The following is a 16,155-nucleotide window of genomic DNA, read 5'->3' on the forward strand; positions in this document are numbered from 1 at the left end:
GCCAAAGCCATCTTGGTTTTCTGGAGTCTAATGTCATATTTGAATGAGTTTTTCATCATATTTAGATGAGAGAGGGAGCACTAAGACTAAGACACAGACACAGATATTGGCTAATTAAACTTCAACACACAGCACACCATATTATTTGGCTGATCACTGCATTAATAAGTTTTCTGTCACGCCAATGTGATGCTGTGTATTGTTTAGTACCTCTGTTTCTGCATTTTTGCTGTGATGTGCTATACTGTACGTCTTGGTCATCCACAATAAAAAAAACACACAGCTCTCATACTGCAGTGTGTTAATGTGCCAACATATTTCTGCACTGCAGAGTGTACTGCAAAGCACAGATTCATCTAATTGTGCAAACTCCTCACAATGACCCTGTATCTACTTCTTGTGCTTTTCTTCTGCAGCGAGTTACATTTTAATCAGTTAACCTTGAAGAGCAATTTCATAAAGCAAATTATTTTAACCGAGCGTTATAAAAAGTTATTTGAACTGAAACGCTATACGTCTCTGTGGCCTGCCACCACTGCACCCCCCTTATTGTCTTTCCTATTTCATTATGATTGTATCCGTCTCTATATATGAATGAGTGTGCTCTGGTGGCGAAATATGAGTCAGATGCATGTCGCCGTCTCAGGAAACTTGATTTTAATTTAGAGCCAGACTGACCCTGCAGCGAGTGAAACTCATTCAGAGGAACTGATTAGATTTTTACCAAATTTATTGCTGTTAGTCACGGAAATGCTCTTTTAATAACACTCCCCAAAATCTCAGTTTATAAACTCAGGTGGTATTTACCTGAAGACGGCAATATTAAGGTTTGGGAAATGTAGACTTTGAGCAGTTACAGTTTCTCATTCTCTAATTCTCTGCGGCTAGATGGCTTGACAACATGTTTTTTTTTCTTTCTTTGTGTCTGAGTAAACACACAGCCCATCCTCAGAGACATTAGCAGCTTTGACAGGCTGCCTTCAAGTAATCTCGGGATGCTGGTACAGCTAATAAAAACAAGCAGTGCGTCCTAATGCAATTGCACACAAATAATTAAATAAAAACAGAGTGAAACTGGATTTTCCGGAGCAAAACAATTATATAGAAACGAGAAAAAGTTGATTACCCACAGCCTATTGTGAGTCTTTGTAGAGTCAAGGCAAATGGCTCAAAAGCGTCAGAACTCAAGGGAACCGAGGGCAGAAATTGTGGATGGTCTTTATAAAACTGCCCATTGTGAGAAACAAGCTAAATTGCTCAGGCAAACTGCTTTGACTCTGTAGTTTCATTAAGACGTGCGGCGTTCATCAGTCGTTCCACTTCATGCAACATTGGCAATCTCAAGGCATCAATATAGGTAATACCACGACTGGTTAGAGCTATTCTCCTATAATTTGTGAAAATTCACAAGTTTTACCAGACAACAAGCAATGACTGGCTGATTTCTGATTATTGTTACGTTCAGTTGAACATGAAGAGACACTGATATAGATCCATTTCTCACAGAGGCTAAAGGTGATGTTGTGTTTAAGCTTTTTGCTTTTTCAGAGGCAGTCCTTTATAAACCTTCATTCTAAAGCTTGTGCATCTCTCTCTCTGCTTTTTCTTGTGTTACAATCACAAAAACAGCAAGCAGACCATCCCATTCTTTTTACAGAAAAGTCCATTAGTGTCTCTCTTGAACCTTTGCGTATTTCTTGGTCGATTGTATGAGTGGCCTTCTTCAAGGTTTCTTAAAGAGGAGGAAGAAAAGGTTACTGCTGAACAAGCAGCGAGGCAAGACTCTAGCTTTGCCATAAAGATGTGAAAAATTTACAGCTAATGCAAACGGCAGCTTTTCTTGTGTTTGATGCTGGAGAAAACGCACAAAAGTTTAGAGTGTGAACTCCATTATCCTGCTCAGATTTCTACAGTTTAATACATCAGAGGAAAAATATATCAGATACAAAATATAGTCGAGGCTTGTATGACAAGAACAGCATTTCCATTTAAATGTTGCCCAGCTTCAAAAAAACGATGAGAAAAAAAAGTCCCTTTCGAATACGACATGATTGCATTTTTAGGCCTCTTGAGATTTTAGGCTTCAAGAATAACCACTCTGTTCAAGATCGAGGCTGATGCAACAGAAGCCAGTGTGATGTGTGAAACATGTTTATGGAAATTTATGGAAATGAATAACAGCCTCTTTCATTTTTCTGATGATTGCAAACGAGCCAAAGAGAGGGATTTCCTCACCGTTCACATCCTCACTGACCATCTGACACAATACTACAACCAAGCAGCCTCCAATGAATCACTTATTCATTATGAGGAATTTACACCATCCTGTAAAAGAATGTATTTCATGGATTAAAAAAAGTCAGTAGAAATGCAGAAATATATGTTTAGAACTACAGAAGTCATTCAATTAAAGTCTTTAAATATAAGATCTGATTTTTTCAGGGTAGATGCAACTGGTAAAGCTCAGGATAACTAATGGCTCAATCGCACTAGAGTAAAAGTAGGATAGCAACCTCTTGAGGTTTTTTGCTGTCAGGCACTGATTACAAGTAGTTATAGCATACAAAGGTGGAGGGTGTTCAATCATCAACCTCTTGGAAACCAATTTTGATTGCAAACCAGTTGCACAGGTTGCCTAGTGGGAGGCAACTTGTCTCCAAACAATCGCGGTCCGACTCGGACTGACTGCAATACGTCTCAGACAGACTGGCGAAGGTTTACAAATAGTTGCAGGGTCTGCCTGCACCAATAGGAGCAAGTCATCTGTGAAGTCTCTTTGCAATAGGAGACTCAATTATACTGGTTCAAATCTGGCGATATTCGTACATAAAAGTCTCCATGTCATTTTGCAATCTTAGCCTTGATCTGCAGCAAATACAAATTTATTTGTTGAAGAATTTTTGTTTCAAACCTATGGGTCTGATTGTAAGTATTTAATATGAATTTCTGTGCATGCAGATGGCAACGGATTTGCAATATTTTTCCAAGTTATCACAGTTAACAGTGCTCGCTGCATTATCACAGATTCCATGTAACTGCCAGCCTAACCCCATTCAACTGACAGCAGAACGACTCCATCTTATTCCTGTATTTAGTGCAACAGACCTAGCCAAGGCCTTCGAAGCAACGATTTCAAAGGCAGCAAAATCACAAGTTCATTGCACACGGTAACAATGATTTTGGTTGTGCTGCGCTCTCAAACCGTTAAGATTAATGGTTTATGTCTTAGTGAAATTTTGTATTACATTATTACCTTAAATGTTACACACCATAATATAATAAATGAAATATCTTTATTGGATAAAGCGAGGTTCAAAATTTGTATTTGATTTGATAGATTTAAATCAAAGTTTTCTCAGAGGGGAGTAGATCTTTTTTTAATCACCTCATAAATCAGAAAATACTGACAGGAGAAACACATCTATATTCGCCATGGTCTAAGGAAAAAAATGTGCAATTCACACTTTGTAAAAACCTTCAGGACAGAGACAGGACAGGAAGTAGAAAGTTTTCTGAATGTAGATGAAGTGTAACGTTCCATCAGTTTTACTGGAAATGAGAATTCAAATTTTAAGTAACAGAAAGGACAGTTCCTCTTATTATGTGACAGAGTGAGCCGTGTAGGAGTATGTTGTGCGACATAAGTTAGCACAACATGTAACGAGCAAAGACTTAAATACGCCAGTGTGGACCAACATCCTTGTTTTTTTGTTTTTTTTTTAGAATTGTTGTCGGTCAGTTAATGAACTACAAACACAGTGACAGACCGCGCCTAAAGCTGTAACGCTGCATGAGCTCGACATGTGTGGAGAAAGGAGACCCGAAGAACTGAAGCAGAGCATTGATACAATAATACACTGAATTTTATCACATGAGACTGAACTGATCCAGTATCGCTGCACTGTTTAGCTGATGTTTAGGCAGATATCCGACACATTATGGTACTCATGGTGCCGTGTTTCTCTACGTCTCTACACTAATAATAATTTACTAAAACTATTTCCTAACACTAAACAATTTGCAGAATGCATGAGTGCCTTTAATACTTACTTAGATTAAATGTTAGGTTACATGTTTATTCATATGTTATATATATATGTCATTATGCAAATAAAGAATTTTACTGCAAATAGGTAAATCGCATAAATGTCCTAAAGAACATAAAAATAAACACCTACATGTATGTTTTGGATTTATTCGCAGAGTGGCTTGAAAGAAGTCGAGTTATGGAAGCCAAACAGTCCAAGTATGTTTCTCCCTGTAATATCTGCCTCATTTACATTCATGTCAGTAATCCAGTCACAGAGGGGAAAAATCAATTCAAGAAACATTTATTTTCCACTTTTTTCTGTAAGAACATGATTTTTCACTTTTTGATCATGTAGACATTTTGTAACACACAGAAGACATCTGAAAAGGGAAACACGAGGAGGGGTTCATCCCAAACAAAAAGCACAAAGGATCATTTTTCAGCTCAAGCAGATAATCAGCCTTCAGTGTGGAATGATGGAGCTCTCAGGGGGTAGTGAGATGAAAATCTAACAGAGTCCCAAATCTAATTATTATTGACCTTTAGAACAAAGAGATTACTGGAGGTCAGGATGTACAGTCTCTCATTGGTCGCTCTGAAGCCCAGGATTGGTTTGTCGGAGTCCAGGCTGGCCACCTGTTGCTTGGCAACCTGTCCTACCTGACGGCCCTGCTTCCTGTTGAAGAGGACGGTCTCCACCGGCGAAGGCTGGCGGTAGATGAATGCACGGCGGAGACATTCGCACAGTGAAGCGTAGGAGAAGTTTGGAGCGCAGGTGGCAAACTTCTTATCTCGTTTGGATGCCTGGACATAACCTGCAAAAATAAATAAATAAATAAATAAGATCAGAGACATGCAGGGACAGTTTCTAACCTTCACTTTATACTGTCTCACTGAGATAAGGACACAGAGTGTTACTCCAGATAAGCTTGATTTATAGTCCTGTGTTCTGTGACAGCAGTACTCATAGCTGCTTGGCAGCTAATTTGGTTTCCACAAGGATGAGCAGCATTTTTAGGACAGAAAGACTCTAAAAGACACTTTAAACTCACCAGTCCAGAAACATTAAGACTAAAAGCCCACCACTTTAAAGTGTGGCAGGCCACATAGTGCAGCGTCTATGTGCGGGACAACAGATGCCATAGGGGAGCTGACCGATGTGCTGACATTAGCTAAAGTGATCTGATGGCATCTAACAGGAACCTCTGGAGCTGGAGCAAAATGCAGAATGGCTCTTTGAGGCTCTTTGATGCTGGCTCCAAACACAAGTTGGCAAAAATATGAAAACTCATATTCATCTTTATAGCAAATTGTTCTGTGCAAGAAGGATTTTTTAAATAACTTACTTATTAAATTTTATAAAAGTCTCAGGTTGCAGGCACTAGCTGTCTCTTCACCTCAATTTATTCAAGTTACTGAAGTGGACATGTCGGCCATATCCATCCAATAAGTCTGTGCTTCAGATTAAGTGAAATTCTATTATTTAATTTATCTGTTAGTCAGTTCTGTGATCTACAGAACTACATTAGACAACAGCTGCCTAAATGGGAGGGTTGTCAGCTGGTGTAGCTCACGTGGGTCTTACAGGTTATAAAAACTGGCTCAGATGAACTGTTCAGGGCTGTCTTCCAGTCCACCTGGCATCATTTGTTAGTTCATGTTTAACATGCTCCATTTTATTTAAGTAAACATCCTGTGTCGACTTCCACGTATAAACAGAAAGGTGTGTCTGTGCTGGACTTGTCTGATATGTAAGGTACAGTTACGGGTACACTGGTACAGTTTATAAGCAGTTTATAAGCTAGATTTAGCTGATAACGGCCACGCTTTCATCTAAATATAGTCACGAGAAAAAGATGGCAGAAGTCATAAAGTAATAGTGGAGGCTTAAAAAGCCACAAGCCAGAGGGTGATGTCAGAGTGGATATATCCTCCTTCTCTCTGTGGTGGAAACCAACTACTTCAACTCTAAGACAATATCTTTGTGATGGCATGATTGTTTCTGATTGTTGGAGTATTTCTCTACCTTAACAGCCACTATCTGAAGAAGCGAGGAGATGGAGCTGCTAGTGAGAGGAAAAGAAATCTTTTTTTTTTGGTCTTTCAGGCCTGGAAATAGCACAGGCGTGAAGTGCTGTAGAGTGCTGTGGCATGGTGTGTCGATATGTGGTTGGCCTAGCTGCTGCTGGCGTGGGCTTGAACATAGAAAATAACACACACACTGTTCCACAGTCGTGTTTCTGACTTAATGCAACATTCTCAGTAAGAAGCACTTACATTTTGAAATAACTGAAATAGTTCAGAACTACAAAGGTTGTGAATAATCTGTACCGTTAATCATCTTATCTTTGAATCTCACAAATGGAAATATTTCCCTTATGAGCCACACTCCCCAAACTACAGATAAACAAAGATCACATATGGCATCTGAGATTGTTTTGAGTTTCTACACAGTACGTTTTTTTCCTGTATTCAATGTAATTAGGGTTAGGACACACAGGAGGGAAATGCAGCTCTTTTCTGTACCTGCTGGCCCAGGATTTGAAACTAACTTGTTACTGGATCAATCTACCTGCTACTACCCTTAACCCTACTGTTTCCATCTAACAGCCAAGCGTAAAAAGGTTTTTGCTGCACAAAGCTCCAGGTGCGGATCCAAATCACAGTATTGGGTGAGGAGAGGTTTAAAAATCTACCCCGGAGTAGCAATGACACAAACACAGCTGAGGAAAAAAGCTAATTGCAGGACGAATAAGAACTCAAGCGAAGCTAAAACATTTCAGTCCCCCCAAACATTCCTCAGAGATCCATGTTTTTAGAAGGGTGTTCAATACAGAAAGCAGACGTGTGATCAATGAGCCAGCGAATTCAATTAGCTAGAAAGAGAACGCACCACGGCAGCAAAGACATGTTCAGTTAATAGCTGCAGATACTGAAAAGGTCTAAATAGATGTAACAGAAAGAGAAGAAATACTCACCGATTCTTTCATTATTTAAGTAATTTATCAAATTACTGTAAATACAGAGAATTTTCCAGTTTCAGCCTCTTGAATATAAAATCAGAGACAATTAAATTCCTTTAAAGATGCCACCTTTGATATTTGGACAATTAATCAATAAGTCAGTTAGTTTGGCAGTGATGCTTTAAATCATGTTAAAAGCTGAAACACTGACAAAGCTTTTCTATTTTAAGCGTCACTCCTCCAATAAACTGGCGGCCTGTCCAGGACAACAGCAAGGACAGGCTCCAAAATCCTGAACTGCGTAAGTAGTTAAGAAAATGGATGGATGGACAGTTCACTCCTCTGATCATTTGCTTTCACTGAACTGGAAATTGCATATTTGCCAAGGTCACTTCAAGAAGACCAAAGAGCTGGGCCAAAAGCATAAAACAGTCATTCTTACTCATCTGATTTATAAAGATGTTTATAAATGTCAAGTCATTTTCATACTGGGAGATGTGCACAGGCCTGATTTGCACTCCCACACTTTGCATTCATCCTTGTAGCTGCACCAGCGCTTATTACATCTGTCAGTGTGAAGCGCTGCAAAGACAAACAGCCATTTCAGCTGTGTCAATGAGTTTCTGCACCTGCAGCAAACCGGCTTTCATTAGCCATGCAAACCTGTAAAATCATCAATAGTAGTGACATCCTAACAATCAGAATCAAATACAGAAAATGGTAAATTCTTCATTGGAAAACACTTTACCTATATAAACTACATAAAGTAAAAAGACCACCCCACAGAAAGAAACGGTTGGATGTTAATGAGAGTTCATGATTATTCGTAAATAATTGAGTTACTAAATGCCCCTCTAATTGCACCTAAGGCTTCCATCCACCATCGTTTATTTTATCGTCTCATCACATCAGCCACAGATGACTCTAGAAATATTAGACAGTGCTGTAAAGTTGATTTAGGTGAGTGCGTCTTATCGCTTATAAATGCCAGGTTGCTCCAGTATGCCTTCTCATATGTACACACCGTACACACATCTGCTCCCTGATATTAGTGACAGTGAGACTTTATTGTTCCTCTGCTGCTGAAAAACAAATTATCTTTCACTCTTGCAATCTGATGAGCCACTTCCTGCATGCCTAAGATTTCCCATCTGACACCATGGCAATTCAAAAACGCAAAACCAGCAATTTCTCTCCTGCAGCTCAACTTTTGTCCTTAATAAAATTAGCTTGTGTAGTTGTGTTGTGTAGCAGAGCCTTGAGCAGCCCAATCAATACTAAACACACTACAGGTTTATAGATTTTAAATCTCTTAATTACTCTGAAAAGTATTATCTAAGGATACACATCAAACACACACAGATATATGCAAGTTAAATAGAAGACGTTTTAAGAGTTTCAAAACACCAATCATAGAATGGAAGCACACATTAACCACACTGTGGTTTCATTATTGTGAAAATAAAAACAAAAACAGCTCCGTTGCCCTCACAGATATACCACTGTCCCAAGTTTAAATCACCTTCTACATGACCAATAAGCATTTAGGGACACCAGCTTTAAACCAACAGGAGTGTCTGTTATTTTCGAGCTATTTGACAAAACCATTATCCATCTGCCCAAACAAAAGCAGCCTGAACAGGTGGGTCACACTATAAAGCAAAGCCATAACAATGCAGTGGTACTGCCTCATTTACATGAATAGAGGGGCCATAAACTCCATCACTGCGTGCTGGAAATTCTTGTGGCGTTTTCATTTATAAAGACTATAAGACCCACATAGTTATAGCAACTATAATTATAGTTGTTATGGTTATAAGGAAAAGAGCCTGTGCCACCTTACTTAATTGACAGTCAAATCATCTCTTTACTTTGCAGGAAAACCACAGCCTCTGCAAACTGAAGTATTTAAGACATTAAAAAACTTTTTAAGGACTCTTTCACGTGTATACATTTAATGCTGGTGTGGCACAGTCATTTCGAGTGTTACAAGGATGATCTCTGGTGCTCAAGCATCCACATTTTGAGTCCAGTTTCTCTCTGGGCCTTGTTGCGAACCATTGAGATAATTTCTGAAAATATCACCAGGGATCCATCTGCAGTCCAAAATTGGAGAATATCCAAACAGAAATGTGCTGTTTGGTAAGTGCGCCTTCTTAACAAAAGAGAAATGAAGAAGTCACGGCTGTCAAAGTGCTCCAGGTGTCTGTTGTTTTAAGATGAGAAGAGACAGGTGAGAAGATAAATTACACAGACTAAGAGACTGAAAGAGACGCAGCTCTGGAAACAGGCGCAGTCTCAGCACGTCGGTGAGTGTCTGAGCTAACAGACACGATACGATGCAGCCCTCACACTCAGATATATTACCCAGAGCAGTTTAAAATGTTTAAATGCAAAGCAGATAATCAGTCATGTCCCTAAATGATTTTCATAGATATTTTTGTGTCCCTGTTATCATTAACTACACCAGGGGTGCCCAATCCCGGTCCTCGAGAGCTACCGTCCTGCAGCTTTTAGATGCATCCTTGTTCCCACACACCCGAATCAAGTGAATGGCTTGCTATCAGGCCTTTGCCAAACATGATGGCATGCTGAAGAGGTAATCAAACCATTTGATTCAGCTGTGTTGGAGTAGGGATGCATCTAAAAGCTGCAGGATAGTAGCTCTCGAGGACTGGGATTGGGCAGCCCTGAACTACACTTTTAAAGCAGTCATTTAGTTGTCCATCCTCTGAAGTTGTGAAGCAGCAGGAGCAGCAGCAGCGTGATACTGGACTTAAATGTAAAAGTTATCAGTGCTTGAAATTAATTATTCATCTTATGCTGTCCTTTTTTTAATCATAAAGATAGAGTTTTACATCAATTTGACATTTACTGTGACTCATACATCTTGGGATAAACTTTGCACTACAGACATAGTGGCGTAGCTTCTATGCTAATACAGGTGATTTTTTACAGAATAAAAGCAACTCTTTCTGCAAAAAGATATTTCTCTTTGGATTTGAAACAATAATATTTCCTCTAAGCCCTGACTGTAGTATCATTTCCTTTATTAAGTATAAAGCCGAAGCTACTGTCTAGCCATCGACCCAGTTTCTGCCTCTCACACACAGCTGGAGGTTGTTTTAATGTTAACAGGCCAGAGAAGCGCCTGGGAAACAACATTTATTCCTCTCGAGTGGCAAATGGCTGCAAGCAGTGTTGGTTTGACAACATAACCATATTTGTTAGGCTTAAAAGGCGCTGTAGTGTGTTATCATGAAAGATGTGTAGAAAACTGGAAACTCAGCAACTGTTAAAGATTCACTGCAGCGCTATTCCATGAAGATTTAATATAAAAACTAAAAATGCAGGGACCTTTTATGCCTTCTGTGTCAAAGAATTTGTCTTTTTTCTGCTTTAAAACCAGGTTCTATTTGTACTTCCTCTCTATCAACACCACTTTGTGTAAACTGAATAGTAAACAATTTATTAGGACCCAGCAAAGAATTTTATTTTGAAAAACTTATCAGTTGTTGTTTTTTTTCAGTGTCCGATCAAGGTAGAAAAATAGTTCCAAAACAACAGTTCAAGGTTTCACTTCTTAAATGTAGCTGGGGCACTGTTGTTAGACTTTCTAGTAAGAGAAAGTCTGAGTTTAAAACTTGTTTCTGTTATCTCTTTATCGATTTGAAAAAAATTAAATGAACCAAACCTTCATAAAAGAAAAAAAAACACTTCATTGGTGACTCAAACTTGTGACCTCCAGCTTTCGGGCCCACACTTTTCCTATAGAGCTGTCTGGGTTTAAGATGCAGACACTCAGGATGAAATAAATGATAAAAAATGTAGATGTATATAAACATAAATACTTAGTTTGTAAGAGTCTGACTGGACTTCTGTTCTGTGTGGAAATGTCAGCTTCTGCCCATCTGTGGTTTCATATTTGTGACCAGTTCTGATCCTGGAGATGATCTCAGGGTTTCAACCATGTCTGCTGGAGATCTTCACTAATGCTGGAAGCCCACTGGGGGAAGCCGCTGGACCAAACTGTGACTACAGCACATTTCAGAGGCAGATCTTGGCTCCACTAACAAATGTTCCAAGACTTATTTTTCTTTTTTTCAGCAGATGAGGCAGGCAGAAAGTCAAACAGAGGAAAAAGCTTTGAATATCCAGTCAATTCTCAAACTACAAACACTCTTAAATGGTTAAAAAGGATGGGCACCAGTACAGTTTACTGATTGACCAGGTGCCCGTATGCCTTACAGCCCCAAAGCAGAGGCTGAAGTTCGAGTTCGACCTGCTGTCCCTTGCTGTATGTCTTCACCTGCTCTCTTTGCCCAAAATTAAACCTTTAAAAAAAAAGGTTTAAAAGGAAACTTTGTTGCAGATGCAATGTAACAGACCTCAGTCCAGCGGGGCATAAATTAGGTTTCACTTTTGACTGAGACTCTGCAGATTTGTACACTGGCAGCTAAAAGCCTCAAATCCTACCACATCTTATTGGATTCTTTTCCAGTGACTGGGGAATCCATGACAGATCTCAGAACTCATTTTTGGCCAATTTGCTTTATGACGTTGTTTATTGTCATGCTGGAAGCCCCCAGACTGGGGCCATAAAAGGATGCAGCTGGTTAGCGACAGCACTCAGATAGGCTGTGGCTGGTGTTCAGCATGACAAGAAAAGTTTCCCCCACCATCACAGAACTACTGACACCAGCAGTCTGGACTGCTGAGACAAGGCAGGTTGGTTCAGAAAGGATTCATCCTGGCGAGGGGAAGTGACTACCATCTGCAGTCTGGGACAGAAATTCAGAATTACCAGATCAGGATGCGTTCTCTCCAGTATTTGTACAGTTTCTATGAGTCTGTGCTTCCTGTGGCCACAAATTTCTATTGTTTGCCAACAAGAATTGAGGTCTTCTTCTGCTTGCTCGGCCCATCTGTCTCCAGGCTTCAGTTCAGCACAGATGAAGAGTTTTCCTCTCATCTTCTCGTCAACAAAGCATTCCTTTCAGCAGAACTGCCCCTTATATAATCCCACGTTAGCCCTACAGACTGTTGTGGCAAACAACAAATGAGCATTTTGGATCAGACCAGCCTGTCTTCTACCAACAACCATGAGAGAACAGATGAGATTTACCTCCATTCAGATGTCTGATGTGAACATTAACCCCTGACCTTCATCTGCATTTTATGCATTACACTGTGGCCTCATAGGATAATTGTACAGGTGTTCCTTATGTGTTTGGGTTTAGTGGGTCTATAATTGAGGGAAATTCACAGAGTAAGTGTTGCGACTTTAAACTCTTACCCAGAGCATTGAACGTGGCGATGTGCTCCCACATGTTACCGGGTTGATCAGGACGAGGCTGCCAAACGAGAGCGTCCACGTCATGACGGAGGCAGAGGCACGGCATTTCGGATGGGTTTGCATCAACCGTGAACAGGTACTGGTGACTCCCTAGATTCACCTGGAGACACACAAACATGAGGGTTTTATGTTGATGTCCCAAGAGGTTGTAGAGGTTCAGCAGCAAAGACACGAAGCAGGTAAAACAAAACATGTAATGCTATTCCCTGTATTTTGTATTTTAACCTGAGTTCAGCAGGTTTGTTTGTATTTGCCTCATATTGAATTCTGATAAATGTGCTTGTCGTAACTCTGTGCGGTTTGCTGCTATTCTAGTCCGACTCCATTTGTTCTGGAAAGAAAACGACTGTTGTTATGACATAATCGCTTTTCGGCATCTGACTGTTCACACTGATTCCTCACTTGGCGAAAACTGCCAACTTGTCTCAGAGGCTGTCAGGCGGCGTTGTCCTCCCCATCTCAATACACTTTTGACAAGCATTCAAAACGCTGCATAAACCAGCTCATAAGCTGGTGGATGATTGTAGCAAACAATGACGAGCCATTTAGGAAGCCGTCATCTCTCCTCTCTAAAACTCGTTTTCTTGCCGCTTGTGCTTGACTTGGAGTGCGAGGCTTTGGTACAGCCTCTGTGTGTGTTTATGTGGGGGAGGTGACTGATAACGATGCCACTGCCTGCCCTGTGACATGACTAGTGAATACGAAACAAACAGTGGAAATACAAATAAGTGTACCAAATTAAATTGACTTAAAGCACAAGTTACAAAGGCTACTGCATGTGATCTCATCCCTTAGTTTTCCCTCTTCACATTGCCCATCAGTAAGTAAGATCAGGTGTTCCCGTAATGTCAGCTCCTCCAAAGATAAAACCAGATTTCTGATATTCTTCGGACAGCTTTAGTTATAAGTGCAACAACTGATTTTTAAAGCTAATCTCTTTTGTCATTGTGCTGGTACCTTGTTGTTAGCAGGCAGAATTGTGTACCTCAATTATCAGAGAGAGCAAAGTCAGGAGGGGCTTTATCACCACCAAGCTAGGGCTTATCGAACAGGTTGGAGGTTGGTTGGTTGGGCATGGGGCCGGCAACCCCATCCTATAAACCACTGAATGTTACTACCACTACTTCTGACAAAAGCCTTCAGCAGGGAGTCAGAGGAACAAAGACCTATTCAGGCCTAGACATATAAAAAAGAAAGCCTGTAATAAGATACTGAGTAATCTCTGCTATAAAACAAATCCATGGCATACCAATACATGCCTCACGTTTGAAAACTTCAGCATTAAACACTGTTTCAGCTGTATTAAACTATAAAAGTGACAATTAGCACTACCTTGGCTCAATATTGGAATCTCATGGTACTGGCTCTGCTGACTAATATGGGCATACCAACGTCCAGGGTTTCTGCATGTAAATTACATGCCTGGTAGGATCACTACCACCTGTGGTCTTTAATATATGAATCAAAGAAACATTTTTTAGACCAGAGTTGGAAGTTAGCTAATGGTCAGTCCTTAAAAAATTCATTAGATAACCACACATTGTAAGGTATCAGCTGCCCTAAATTAACAGTATTGGTAATGATCAAAAATAAAGTTTTGTTACTGTAACAGCTAAGCTCTTTGATCGAAATTACTTTTTTATAACTAAAATATAATTATTGTTATTATTCATGATTTTTAAAATAACACATGCCAAATTACAGATATTTACTTGCATCCCAGAACATAAAAATTAGTCCCAGTTTTTTAACATGCTTGATTGATTTCTAGGGACCCGAATAAAATTTGGGTTTAAAAATGTGAATTCAGTTTGCTATTTGCCTAATAAATAGCATAATTTTTTTTAAATATTTGTGTTTTCTTGTTTTTTTTATTACATGTGGTCTCATATAATTGTTAAGCACTGTGGGCAAACCTGTTTTTGCCTGTTCTCTGTTCTTAGCATGATTATTGTACATAAAATGACCTATGTGTGGCTGAGGAAAATAAAACCATTTCCAGAATACTAATATTCTGCTGCTTGTTTCCAGGAAAGGAAAAAAAACAAAAAACAATCATAAGCCTTTTATTGCATTATTTTCACAAACACCTTTCTCTGCAGGGGGTTCAGGTCTCACCTTACAAGCTGTGGCAATTTAAACCCGGACAAAAAGTAAACAGAGTGACACTAAAAAGATTATAGAAATAGTGATTGTATTAGTATTGTATTGTATTTTGTATTGTATTCTACTTTAGCTTCTTCACAAAGCCTTTATTGAATAAGAAGGATTTAACTGAAGGGAGCAGTGGATTATCCTTCTGAATCCAGAATCACAATTCCTGCTAATTCCTGTATTAGCTTCAACATGGAGATATAATATTCACAACTGAGAGTGATAAAAAAAAACAGTAAAAGAACAGGCGGAGCTCTTAAATAAACAGGACTTTTGTCTGTCAGCAGGAAAGGTTCAATCTAATGCAGCAACAGTATAGGACAGAATAAGGTGAATGTCTCACTGTCTCATCTTTTCTTCCTTCATCTTACGTCAGTTTTCCTGCATCTCTACAGAACGTGCACATAATAAAACGCATAAAAATGGCACTGAATATGATTAAGAACCGAGAGTCGGTTAAGTTGCCACAATACATACTGCTTAAATGGACCTAAAGAGAAGTGCTTTATGCATTCAGATCGTTTTTGTTTGAGATGCTCTTTGGAAAGGAGAAGTAGAAATAGAATATATACAAGTATTCCAAGGCACTTACTTTCAAACAACATTTAAAATGCATTAGTTTTCATGTGTAATCTAAAAGAAACAACCTCCCTGATGAAGGCTTATAAACTGAACTTGGCATTTTTTAAGTTAAACATAACTTTTTTAAAAACTGCCTGTATATTGCTACAGTGGAAATTACTCAAAAAGACAGACTCTCCATTTTTATTGTTCTGATCAGTTTGAAGTGAGCAGGGTTCAGCTGGTGTCATGCATGCATGCACCAGTCAGGATCTTATGAATGAAAACACAATACAAAATGTGTCTTTCAATAAAATAAATTAATAAAAAACCAGCAGGAATGACTTGTTTAATCCTTTGTTATTTCTTTGATTTTATCATGATGTCACCATAGCTCTGTGAAAAGCCTTTAGTTGATCCAAAACTAAAGGGACAACAAAGACAAATCATATTTCTCCATTTAAGCTTCTTTTCACTAACTTCTTGTAAAATCCAGAATGCAATATAAAACCCTTCTCCCTTAATGACCAAGCTCCATCATATCTTAAATATCTCATAGTACCATATTATGGCAACAGAGCAGAACTAAGCCTTCAGCTATCGGGCTCCTCCTCTGTAGAATCAGCTAGTTTGCCTTCCTGCAATGTCAATAAATGCCATTTTTGTCACATCTGCAAGCATAACTCAGTTACACAGCAGGCCTCCTTTTGTGTCACTCCAAATTCTTGCCTGTCAATCCCAACTTTCTAATAGGAGACATGATTTTACTCCAAATCATGATCTTTTCCTTATCCAAGTAGTCACTGCCTACATTTAGTGTGAAACAAAACAAATGAAGAAGAAGCGAAAAAGCAAACCACGGTCTCCTGCTCGATTTACACGCTACTTAAGATTAAAATGTTATCTCTTATAAGCAAATACTGCTGCTGCCAGTGCATCAAAGGCACTGATCCCAAAGGAAACCTTGTGCATAATGGGGAGATGCAGGTGGCATCTGAAAACATTACATTATATTATGTACCAGGATTAGAACATGTTGGTGGAAGCACTATTTGGTATTAACATTTGGTCTTCTCTTTACAGCACCTCGT

General features: G+C 39.2%; 1 protein-coding gene across 1 annotated transcript in view; it reads right to left on the reverse strand.

The window, feature by feature from the left end:
• Positions 1 to 4,315: 4,315 nt before the first annotated feature.
• nudcd1 (NudC domain containing 1) overlaps positions 4,316 to 16,155 on the reverse strand; it is a 54,551-nt gene continuing 42,711 nt past the window's right edge. The window contains exons 9-10 of the mRNA XM_031733526.2: positions 12,290 to 12,449; positions 4,316 to 4,845 (exon numbers count right to left, since the gene is read on the reverse strand). Coding sequence (XP_031589386.1) covers positions 4,556 to 4,845; positions 12,290 to 12,449 — 450 coding nt within the window. The 3' untranslated portion in view covers positions 4,316 to 4,555. The remainder of the gene's footprint in view (positions 4,846 to 12,289; positions 12,450 to 16,155) is intronic.

The sequence above is a fragment of the Oreochromis aureus genome, linkage group 22, assembly GCF_013358895.1.
Source record: "Oreochromis aureus strain Israel breed Guangdong linkage group 22, ZZ_aureus, whole genome shotgun sequence".
NCBI classification, from domain to species: domain Eukaryota; kingdom Metazoa; phylum Chordata; class Actinopteri; order Cichliformes; family Cichlidae; genus Oreochromis; species Oreochromis aureus.